Consider the following 12,936-nt stretch of genomic DNA (forward strand, 5'->3'; position numbering starts at 1 on the left):
TGGAGCATCCAAGCATCCCGGACTAGAAAGCAATAGATTTCTTGCTTCTGCCACAAATTCCCCCAGCTGTGAGCCTTCCAACCTTCTAAGTATTCCTTTATATGTGGTTCAGAGTTCTGGGACCATCCCCTGAGCCTGCTTGGTCGGGTATTCTGTGGTGTTGCTGTTGGTGGTGCTCTCTGCTATACATCCACCCGATCCGCCATCTTGTTTGTTTTGCAAATACCTTTTTTAAACAGTATAAAAGATGACTATACACATGAACCTCACCAGATGAAATACACTTAGATCACATTGACTAAACCTATGGAAAAAGATGGTGGAAAAGCTCCATGTTGTCAGTCAAAACAAGACCATGGGCATACTGTTGAACAGATCATCAATTACTCATATGCAAGTTCAGGCTGAAGCTGAAGAAAATTAAAACAAGTCCAAGAGAGCCAAAATATAACCTTGAACATATCACACCTGAATTTAGGGATCATCTGAAGAACAGATTTGAAGCATTAGACACGAAAGACCAGAGGAGTTGTGGGATGACATCAGGAACATCATATAGGAAGAAAGCAAAAGGTCATTAAGAAGACAAGAAAGAAGGAAAAGACCAAAATGGACGTCAGAAAAGACTCTGAAATTTGCTCTCTAGTGTAAAATTGCTAAAGCAAATGGAAGAAATGAGGGGATAAAAGAGCTGAATATAGAAAATTTCAAAGAGCAGCTTGTGAGAAGACAAAGTCAAATATTTTAATGAAATGTGGAAAGACCTGGTGTTAGAAAACCAAAAGGGAAGAGCACACTTAGTATTCCTCAAGCTGAGGAAACAGAAGAAAAAATAATTCAAGTCTCAATTTTCAATATTGAAGGATTCTGAGGGTAAAATATTGAATGATGCAGAAAACATCAAAAGAAGATGGAATACACAAAGTCACTGTACCAAAAAGAAATGTCAGTGCTTAACCATTTCAAGAGGTAGCATATGATCAAGAGCCAATGGTACTGAAGGAAGAAGTCCAAGGTACATTGAAGGCATTGGCAAAGAAAAAGGCACCAGGAATTGATGGAATACAAATTGAAATCTTTCAACAAAGTGATGCAGCACTGGAAGCACTCTTCCATCTATGCCAAGAAACTTGGAAGACAACTATCTGGCCAGCTGACTAGAAGAGATCCATATTAGTGCCCATTCCAAACATAGATGATTCAACAGAATGCAGAACTCATATGACAATATCATTAATATCTTATGCAAGCACAGCTTTACTAAAGATAATTTTTAAAAAACTGCAACCATACATTAACAGAGAACTTCCAAAGTTCACGCCAGATTCAGGAGAGGTCATGGAACGAGGGATATCATTGCTGAGGTCACATGGATCTTGACTGAAAGCAGAGCATACCAGAAAGATGTTTACCTTTGCTTTGTCGACTACACAAAGGCTTTCGATTGTGTGGATCATGACAAGCTCTGGCCAACACTGTGAAGTATGAGTATTCCTGAACACTTAATTGTGCTCATGAGGAGCCTGTAAACAATTGTTCAAACAGATCAAGGGAATACCAGATTGTTTGAAAATAGGAAACGTGTGTACCATGGTTGTATTCTTTCACCATACTTAGTCTGTATGCTGAGCAAATACTCCAAGAAGCTGGATTATATGAAGAAAAATGTGGCATCAGAATTTGAGGTAAATGCATTAACAACCTGAGATATTCAGATGATGCAACCTTGCTTGATAAAAGCAAAGAGAATTTAAAATACTTATCAATGAAGATCTTAGATCACAGCCTTTGGTATAGGTTGCATCTCAATGTATAGAAAACAAAAATCCTCAACAATGGACAAATAAATATCCATATAAAAGGAGAAAAGATTGAAGTTGCCAAAGAGTTCATTTTGCTCAGATTAGTTTTCAACACTCGTGGAAGCAGCAGTCAAGAAATTAAACAACGTATTCCATTAGTCAAATCTCCTGTGCAAGACCTCTGTAAAGTGTTGAACAAATATGTCAGTTGAGTCCTAAGGTGCACCTGATCCAAGCCATGGAATTTTCAATAACCCCATATGCATGTGAAAGTTGGACAGTGAATAAGGAAGACCATAGAATAATTGATGTATGTGAGTTATGGTATTGGAGGTAGAATATTAAAAGTACCATAGACTGCCAAAAGAGTCAACCAAAGTGTAGACAGGATGTTCCCTCGAAGCCAGGATGGCCAGACTTCATCTCTCATACTTTGGACATATTGTCAGGATAAACCAGTCCCTGGAGCAATATATCATGTTTGGTAAAATGGAGGGTCAGAGAAAAAGAGGAAGACCCCCAATAAGATGGATTGGCACATCGGCAGCAGTGATGGGCTCAAATGTAGTTATGAGAATGGTGCAAGACCAGGCAGTATCTCATTCTGCTGTGCATACGGTCGCTACCAACTCAATGACACCTAACAAAGGTTTACAACCTAAAACTCTATATAGGGTTGCTATGAGTCAGAATACAGTTGTTGACAATATATTTAAAATATGTCAGTGCCTTATAAGGTAAGGAAAATGCAAGAAATTTCCAGATTGTTGTTGCTGTTAAGTGCTGTGGTGTCATTTCTGACTCATAGCAATCCTGTATGTTGTTTCCAAGGAGCGACTGGTAGGTTTGAACTGCCAAACTTGTTGGCAGTCCAGTACTGATCCTACAGTGCCACAGCAGGGATCCATTTTCCAGATTAAAGTAGGCTAAAAGAGACATGACAGATGCAGACATGATCCTAAACTCAATGCTCTAATTAAGGGTCAATTATTGGGCCAGTTGACAAAATTAAAATATGGATGATAGATTAAATTATTGTGTCAGTATAACATTTACTGAAGTTGATAACTGTACAGTGGTTATGGAGGAGATACTGAAAAATATGTACTAAAGCATTTAGAAGTCAATTATGAAAAGAGAAGAGACGTTAAGAGGGGGAGGAAGGCAAATAGCAAATGGGGCAAAATGTTGAGATGAGGCTGATATGGGTAAAGGGTTTGTGTGCATTCTTTGTACCATTCTTGTAAATCTGCCAAATGCTTGAAATGATTCTTAAATAAAAACTAGAAATAATTATTGTCTGATCTGGGATATCTCTCATGTGAGAGGTTGATTAATACATTCAGATTAATTGTCATTAGTGTATTACAGTTTTTCTTTACCTTCAGTTTTATTTTTTTCAAAAAAATATCTGGCTCTAAGTTTTCAGTGTTTCATTCTGCTATGCATAAGGTCACTATGAGTCAGTACCGACTCGATGGCACCTAAAAACAACAAGTTTTCAAATATATCTGCATACATCATTAATATTTTATAATATTTTTGTTATTTTTATAGTTTTATCTTTTTAGTTTGTAATTTGTTAATTTGCATTAACATCTTCCCTTTTTCCCTTGATCAGTTTTGCTAAAGATAGGTCTCTCTGTTTTTTCAATGAACCAACTTTTGATTTACTCAATTTTCATGAGTTCTCCACTTCCCCTAGTCTGTTTCAGAGATTTCTGTCTGTATGTTGCTAAGTGCCCTCCAGTTGGTTCCAACTAATAATGACCCTGTGCAGGGTTTCTGAGAAGTGACTGGTGAGTTTGAACCATCAGTCTTATAGATCAATCTTACAGTTGAAACCAACCTTGCAGTCCATTGCTTATCCTATAGCATCACACCGGCGCTCCTTCTGTCCTTAACACCTTCGTTTTTTCTTTGGAATTATACTATCATTGATCTTTTTGAGTTGAAAGATTGACGCTTTTGTTTTTGGTTTTTGTTTCCTCATGTATTCAGAAGCATCTTTTTCTTACTGTTGTCTTATCACGTCCTACCAATTTTGATTTATAGTCATCAGCTCTAAATATCTCATAATAACATCAGCTCTAAATATCTCATAATAATGTTCCTTATCATTGCCTTTTTAACTGGCGGGTTTTAAAAATATTTTTTTGTTTCTTGACTTGAGGTGTTTTTAGCTATCTTTTTGTTATTTTCAAATTTTGTTGCAATATATTTGGAGGGGATAATCTGTCATATTTTAAGTCTGAGGCAGCTTTTGAGGCTTTAGTACATGGTCCATTTTTCTAATGTATTCTTGTGTGCTTGAAAAGAGTCTGTAATTTTCATTGAAGTCGTACAGTTCTGTATATTTAATTAGGCTTCTTATATATACTATAAATCTCATGTCTCCTTAGGTTTTGTGCACTTCATGTCTACTGTATTATTTTGTGAGAGGTAACGCAGGTAGTTCTGCTGTGCACGAGAGCTCCATGAGTGGGTACTGACTCTAGTAGGAAGCAACATCAATTTAAAATACATGTTGTTGCGCCGTCGAGTCGCTTCTGACTCATTATGATTATTAACAATTAACTTTTCTACCTGTAGTTTTGCCAGTGGTTGTTTAACTTATTTCAAAGTGATGTTGTTAGGTGTGTATATATTCATAATTATTATATTTTTTTCACCAATAAATAATAGATCTTAGTTTTATTGTCTGTTACTTGTTTATCATCTTAAATTTGATTCTTTTTAATTAAAAAAAAACTTTTATTTTTTTCACATGTTCTCTATGTAGTTGTACTCTTATTGTTGCTAAGTGCCATTGAGTTTATTTCAAATTGTAGTAGCACTGCACTATAGCGTTTTCTAGGCTATAATATTTATGGGAGCAGATTGCCAGGTCTTTCTCCCATGGAGCAACAGGGTGGGTTCAGATGATCAAGCTTATGGTTAGCAGCTGAGTGCCTGTGCTTAACTGTTGTGCCATCCACCAGCCTTTCTTCTGGAGAAAGATGTAGTAGTCTGCTTCAATGAAGATTTATAGCAGAGGCGGGTGCATCTGGCTTAATACAAGCCCGCGGTATCGTTTGGTCTGGCCCTGCCAAGGCAACCGCAGATGAGACTCGAAATTTAATAAATCTGGGAGCATTTTTCATAGCAACATAAATTTATATTAAATGATGTTATAAATATTCAGATGACCCCTGGCAGAAAAAAGGTTCCCTACCTTGGTGTTGTTTCACTAAATGTGATGGCTCCATCCAGTGATTGATCTCTACTGCTAATGTGTCTAAACAAGTGAGTTGGGCAGTGTTCTTTATTACCCATAAGGTTTTTATCGGTTAATTTTTGGAAGTAGATTGCTAGGCCTTCCTTCCTAGTCTCAGTAAGGAATCTTTATTGAAACGTGTCCACCATGATTACCCACCCAGTATCTGGTGCTCTGGGGGTTAATGCGCTAGACTGCAAAGTTGGTTTGAACAGCAGGGTTGGTGGTTCAAGCTCCTTATCAATTGTTTCTCGGAAACCCTATACAGGGCCCCTATGAGTTACAGCTGAGTTAGTGGCATTTAACAAGCCCTGATTTACAGCTTTAGAAAGCTTATGGGGCAGTTCTACTTTGAACTATTACGTCACCGCGAGTAGGAATTGGCTTGAAAGCAATGTGGGTTTGGTTTGTAATATATCACAGAGGAAAACAGTATTAACTCATTGAAAGTTTGACAGAGCCCACTTTAGTTTTGCTCTCCCTCCTCCCACATTATATTAAGGGCTATTGAGACAGTTCTGACTCATAGCGACCCTGCTTAGGGTTTTCAAGGAATGGATGGTAGATTTGAACCCCCAGCCTTGTGGGTAGCAGTGCAATGCTTATCCTTCAGTACCACATTAGGACTCTCCTCTCCACATTAGACTTGATTAATTTACGTATTAAACATTAATCTGTTTGAGTGGGATGCCTGTGTCATATGGTTAGTATTATTTTAAGTGTTATTGAGTCAATTTTAACTCATAACAGCCTTGTATAGGGTTTCCAAGGAGCGGTTGATGGGTTTGATCTCACTAAATTTGTGGTTAGCAATCTAGTGCTGATCCTACAGTGCCACACCAGAACTTTATATCTTATGGTGGTGGTTCTGTGCCGTGGAGTTGGTTCCGACTCATAGTGACCCTGTACAGGGTTTCTGAGGCTGTAAATTCTACAGGAGCAGAAAGCCTCATCTTCCACGGAACAGCTGGTAGTTTTGAACTGCTGACCTTGCAGTTTGCAGCCTGATTCATAACCACTAGGCTGCCAGGTGTGTAATTTTCCAGGACAGATTTATTTGCTCTTCTGGCAGTCCATGGTGCTTTCAGTATTCTTTGCCTAAACCGTAATTCAGATGTTTCTGTTTTTGTTGTTAAGTCTTGTATTGGGTTTCCAAGAAGTGGCTGGTGAGTTTGAACAGCTGACCTTTTGTTTCATACCAACCTTGAGGTTCAGTGCTTATCCTACAATGCCACACCAGGACTCCAAATGCATGTTTTTTGTTGTTAAATGCCTTTGAGTCACTTCTTACTCAGTGAGTGACTGAGTATAGGGTTTCTCAGGAGTAGCTGGTGTGGTTGAACTGCCGACTTTGTGGTCCAGTGCTTATCCTACACTGCCACACTAGGACTCCAAATGCATGACCTTAACATTCTACATAAGAAAAAGTCTTAGCTAGAACAAAATTTAACTGTTAATTAACTAGGAACAGCAAGGAGACATTCATGGAAGCAGCTGGTAAGAAATCGAAAAAATGTACTACATTAGGCAAATCTTCTACAAAATACCGCTCAAAAGTGTTAAAAAGCAAAGATGTCAATTTGAGCACTAAGGTGAGCCTCACCAAGCCAGGGTATTTTCAGTAGCTTCATATGCATATGGAAGTTGGACAGTGGATAAGGAAAGCTGGAAAGGTTCATGGAAGAATGAAATGAAAAGATACAAGATTTTTCTGTGAACTTTTTGAAACCCCCTGGGTGTACATGTTTTCTGTTACTCACATTAAGTTCTTTGAGGACATCAGAGTCTATAGTTTTGAATCTCCAGTGGAGGATGTATTTTTCTGTCCACTAAACAGCTCATAGGAATACCTACTTTAATTAGCATCTGTTCTTAAAGGGGAACTGGTAACTTCGAGATGTTTTAAATGATACTGTTGATAAATAAATCTGTAATTAAGAAGAGAAACAGAGTAGATAGGTTAAAGTATTGTATATTAATTCCAGGGCAGATCACTTTGTATACATTATCTTTTTCCCTCCCTGTGAAAAATGATTTCAGTGTCTCTTTTAGGTAGAGAAAACTTTGAATATCTGGGGTAATGGCAGTGAGTAATCTTAAATGTTAAATTTTTAAAACTCAGAAATTAGGGTTATAGAATTTGGTTGGATGACAGTAACACAGGCTTAAAAGGTTTAGTTGTTTTATCTTTTCACACTCTCATGGTTATCAGTATTTATACACCGAATCTGTTTCTTCTTTGTAAGACATACATGTTCATGGTAGAAATTCAGAAAGTATAGGAAGAAACAAAGAAAAGTGTATAGCTGAAGTACCAAAATACACTTCTGTTGCCATTCTTACCAGTGGTTCAAACCTAACAGCTGTACCATGGAAGAAAAATGAGGCTATCATCTCATTTTTCTGAGATTGTATATCTTATATAAAAATACACAATCTCAGAAACCCTAAGGTCCTGAACCGATTCAGTGACAGTGGAAATGGCTAATGATCTTTTCATTTGTTTGTTTCCATCCCGAAATGTCCTTTCATGAAGTGACTGTTCCTGTCCTTAGTTCATTTTTCAGTGGGATTGTCTTTTTGTTATTGAATAGTTGAAGTTTTCTAAATACTTTAGAGAATACAACTGTGCTGGATGTATCTTTGACAAACATGCTTTCCCTGGTTTGGAGGTTCTTTTGCTCTCTTTTGGTAAGGTCTATTGATGAACACATGTCTTTTGTATCTATCTATATCTATATCTAAGGAGCTCTGGTAGCGTAGTGGTTACGAATCGGGCTGCGAACCTTAAGGTCAGTGGTTCGAAACTACCAGCCGCTCCGCGGGAGAAAGATGAGGCTTTCTACTCCCGTAAAGATTTACACCCTCGGAAACCCTGTACAGGGTCGCTATGGGTCGGAACCGACTCGAAGGCACTTAACAACAACAACATATCTATATCTATCTATCTATCTATCTATCTATCTATCTATCTATCTATACATATACACATACATATATATACTTTTTATGAGATCCTAGTGATCTGATATATCTTCTCCTCGTCAAACATTTTTAGTTGTATTTGATTGACTACTTATGATGAAAATTAAGTCCTCTAGCATTGTCTCCTATGCAGTCTTCCAGGAACTTTATAGTTTTAGATCCATTTTGAATTAGTTTTTGTGTATGATGTGAAGTATGAATCCTATTTCATTTTTCTGCATCTGCATATCCAGTTTTTCCAGCACCTTATATTAAAGAGATTGTTTTTTCCCCCATTGAATGGACTTCATCCCTGTGTTGAAGATCATCTGCCCATAGATTTGTTTTGCAAAGAAACCATTTCCTACTTCCCATTTCCCTACTTTCCATTTTCAGGGAAACCAGTTTAACACTTATTTTATTAATCTTTTATCTCTAAAATTGTTGCTTTAATATCAATTTTGGATATTTAATATAACTTTTGACCTGCTAGAGATGATCAATTCTTATAACTGTATGTTGCTTATAATACAGTTCTGTCATAATTTGTTGTGGACTCATCACTTAATATTTATATTGTTATTGTTAAGTGCTGTCAAGTCAGTTCTGACTCATAGTGACTCTGTATATGGCTTCTGAGAGTGGCTGGTGAGTTTGAACCACCGACATTTCTGTTCAAAACCAACCTTGCAGTCGAGTGCTTATCCTACATTGCCATACCAGTACTCCAATATTTATATTAATATGACTATATAAATGCTATATTCACATGTAGTAAAATATTATTTTTCCCTTTTCTTTGTTACATTTTATTGTTTTATAATTAATATTTGTTTTGTTAAATTTCCTTATTTTTCTATTTAATTACAAAGTTGTTGTTAGTGTTTTAAATCTCTTCTGAAGAGTTTCAAAGACTAATAAGGTACTCTATAAATTTCATCCTCCTGAAAATGTTTCTTCTTGAATTTCTGCTTACCACCAATCTAGATGGGTTGCCCTTTGTTCCTGTGCATGCATGTTACTGTAAGATTTTTCTTTCTTGTTCCTGGAGGATTGCTTTGCCTTTCTCATTGCAGTATCATATACTGATAATTAAAGGGACTTCCTGTAGGCCTTGTTCCCTCCTTTCAGAATCTTCTTGACTATTTTGGCTTTTTTTTTTTTAAATGTAAGCTTTAGAGCCACCCCATTTTATTAAAAAATAAAACAACAACAACAGCAACAAAAAAGTCAATTTTTATCTCCTCAGTATGTGGTTTTTGGATCTCCCTTTCATATTCATTTGAATTGTATGAAGTTGATATTTTTAATGTAAAAGTACAACAAATATTGGCAATCTCAAATAGTTGTACTTAATAGGAAATTTCTTGCTAAATGTATGCCTTTTTATTGTTTCTATCTTAACCGAGGACTTTTCTTGTCTAAGCACTAACTGATGGTGGTGATGGCTTCAGTGTGGAAAGTATATTGGTTTTTGTTGCTTAATAGTCTACCCAGCGACGTAGAAACTTAAAAAGTCATTATTTTTAATTTTCTACACATAAAAGCTCATTATCTGCAACTAATGATATTTTTGTGCTGTTTTATTCTCCAGTGATAATAATAATTCTTGTTTATTTCAGGATTCTTATATATTTCTTCTCTAAGTATTACATTGTGTTAAATTCTTATTTGTTTTGTGAATTAAACCTTTTGATGAATGTGTATGTTTATGACTGTGAAGATAATCATGGATGCTTTTTCTTGATACTTGTACATGATAAACTAAATAAGATATATTGAGCCACTTTTGAATGTCAAAACTAAACTTCACTTGGTTATAATATAGGATTACTATGAGTTAGACCCAACCCCATGACACTTAACAATAACAACAACCTGTTATGTTCCTAGAGTCTTTTTATTGTTTTCTTTAGTACTTTTGTATCAGATTCCATATTACTAATAAGTTTTCATTTATGTCTGTGCTGTTTGTTAGTTTTTGATATCACTTATATTCCTAATATAAAAATAATTTTCAAAAATTTATTTCAAAAATAATTTATTTTTATATTTTGAAACTGCTCAGGTAGCTTTAGAATTATTCTTAATTACTTGAAAATTTAGTATATCATTGCTGCGTGATGCTTTTTGATGTATAGAATAAGATATTTGGCAACTTTCTGTATTCTTTCCATGATAATTATCTGATTTTTCTGTTACATCTTTTTTGTTGAACATTTATGAAATTCATATAACTTACCTGAGATGCTTATGTTTTTCTTAGGGTATTAAATAAACACTTTTTTTAAAAAAATGTTTTATTGTGAATTATGTGATAGTTTACATGGGAGAACATTAGCTTTACATTCATCCTATCATATATCATTTCACTGCCATGGTTACAATTCCCAACATGCGTCATTAACCAACCAAAGGGTATACACTACAAGCCTGTCCCCTGGCCGTCAGCACACAGCCCCTCTCCCTCTCTGCGTCTAGAATCCCCAGCCATTCCATCTCTCCTCGCCATTGTCTCTACCTCCATCTCTGGTTTCACTGCTTCTCTGGGTAGGGTCCCGCACTTTGATCTATTGTAGCCCCAGTTTAGGTATTCCAATCCGTTATAGGCAGCAGATGGACTTACAAGCTTTCTATGGTGATATTTCTGGCTATTCCTTTCTTTCCTCCTCAAGTGTCTATTTTATAATGGTATACAAGGGAAACCAAGATTCAAAATACAGCCAAGCATCTTAACATTGATTTCCCCCATTTTCCCCATTCCAACTATGCCTGTATCCCTGTATCCCAGAGCCCTGTAGTTCCAAGATTGTGCATACATCATTATTTATCTCTGACCCACTTAGCCCATGCAAACCTGCCTAATCATTCTCCCATCCTCCTTGTTCTTCCATTACCTTCCCTATTCTTGTGTATGGCCCTCCTCCCCAGTATCCAAACTATCCTGTGTTTATTCTCTACCTTGTACTCCACCTTCCCCTCCCTCCCCTCTCACCACCTCTCACATCCCAGTAACCAGCAAAGAGGTTTTTTATTCCCCCTTTAGTATGGTTCTTTTTCTTATAGCCTTTTACAAAAATGGTCCTATGTGGTATTTCTCCTTTTGTGATTGACTAATTTCACTCAACATAATGCCCTCCACGTTCATCCATGTTATGCAGTGGCTTACAGCTTCCTTGTTATTCTTCAAGGGAGCATAATATTCCATCGTGTGTATATACCAAAGTTTGTTTATCCATTCTTCAGTTGATGGGCTCTTAAGCTGTCTGCATCTTTTTGCTATTGTAAACAGTTCTGCTATGAACATTGGTATGTGTATATCTACTTTTGTTATGGCTTGTGTTTTTTGGGTAAATACCAAGTAGAGGAGTTGCTGGATCATAATGTATTTCTATTTCTAACCTTCTGAGGAAGCGCCATATTGCTTTCCAGAGAGGCTGGACCATTTTGCAATCCCAAAAGTAATGCAGGAATGTCCCAGTCTCTCCACATCCTCGCCAGCATTTATTGCCCTCTACTTTCTTGATCTTTGCTGTTATTGCTGGTGTGAGATGATATCTCATTGTTGTTTTGATTTGGTAGTGTAGTGGTTACAAATTGGGCTGTGAACCACAAGATCATCAGTTTGAAACTATCAGCTGTTCCATGGGAGAACGGTGAGGCTTTCTGTTCCCGTAAAGATTTACAGCCTCGGAAACTCCTACACGGGGTCGCTATGAGTCAGAACCAACTCCACAGAACATAGCCACCAATGGCTAGTGATCGTGAACATAAACAAACACTCTTGTGTTTTATACATTAAATTGTTAAATTCTTAAGGGCTTAAGGATACGAACCATCTTGTACTGTTTATTGCCATAAATTCTAGCTCATACAAGTCCTGGATGATGTTGAAGGATAAGCACTTGACTGCTAACCACATGTCGGCCGTTCAAACCTATCAGCTGCTCATTTGTAAACCTCTTCTACAGGGTCGCTGTGAGTCAAATTGACTCAGTGACACTTAACAGTAACAACAACATGATGAAATATATAGATTTAAAAAAAATTGTTTTTGGTTGTGTTGGTGTTTTACAGGCTTCCCAGCTGGCGTGTATGTTGTAAAGAGAGTTCTTCTGCTTCTTCTTATTACACTCAAGCTCAAGACAACAATTGTGCACTAGAAAATGAAGACGTACAATTCCAGAAAAAGGTAGTGTAAATAAAGGTTGACAGCAATTTGCATATCCGTTTTCAAACACTCTCAAAACATTCTGAATAAAAATAATTTCGACTATATCATGTCATAGTTTTTTGGGGGGCGATTTGTATATTTCCTTGGTCTAATCTGAGGAGTCACTCAGATAATTTGTTAATTAAATCTGAGATGGTGATATATGAAGGTGTTTAAAAAAATTCATGGAAATGTTTTTCGTTTATTATTATTGCTCATGCTTGGAATGTTGTTAACTTCCTGAATACTACAGAAGGGAGGAAAATAGTGCCTGTTCAGAGTCCTGAAAGCTAGTGGCTCTCATTTTTATGCTTTAAATAGTTAAAGGGCTACTGTCGAAATATCAATCATATAAATTAAAAATGGTTGAAATTGGGATTACCGTGAGAGTCTGAAATCAATAACTGTGTGGTTTATTTTATATAATGAGATGGGTAAATAGACATAGTATAAAAATAACTGCTTTCTAAATATTTTATCATTTTAAATGAATAAAAGGGGATTAAAATTGGCTTTCCCTTCTTAGATTCAATACTTTTATTTTAAATTTCAGAATAATTTATACTGACTATAAAATGTTCATGTTCTTATCCCATCCCCCCCTCAAGGAGCCAGTTTAATATTTGTTGTAGAAATGGCCAGGTCATTTTCTCTGGCTATAGCTATATCTTTATATATCATTGTTGTTGTTGTTAAGTGCC

General features: G+C 36.4%; 1 protein-coding gene across 3 annotated transcripts in view; it reads left to right on the plus strand.

Annotated features, from left to right (window-relative positions):
* Positions 1-12,936, plus strand: part of SUCO (SUN domain containing ossification factor) — a 142,753-nt gene that overhangs the window by 41,372 nt on the left and 88,445 nt on the right. For all 3 annotated transcript variants that reach the window (XM_006867051.1, XM_006867050.1, XM_006867049.1), the window contains exon 2: positions 12,100-12,214. In XM_006867051.1, the coding sequence (XP_006867113.1) occupies positions 12,100-12,214 (115 nt within the window). The remainder of the gene's footprint in view (positions 1-12,099; positions 12,215-12,936) is intronic.

This window comes from Chrysochloris asiatica, unplaced genomic scaffold (assembly GCF_000296735.1).
Source record: "Chrysochloris asiatica unplaced genomic scaffold, ChrAsi1.0 scaffold00100, whole genome shotgun sequence".
In the NCBI taxonomy this organism is placed as follows: Eukaryota; Metazoa; Chordata; class Mammalia; order Afrosoricida; family Chrysochloridae; genus Chrysochloris; species Chrysochloris asiatica.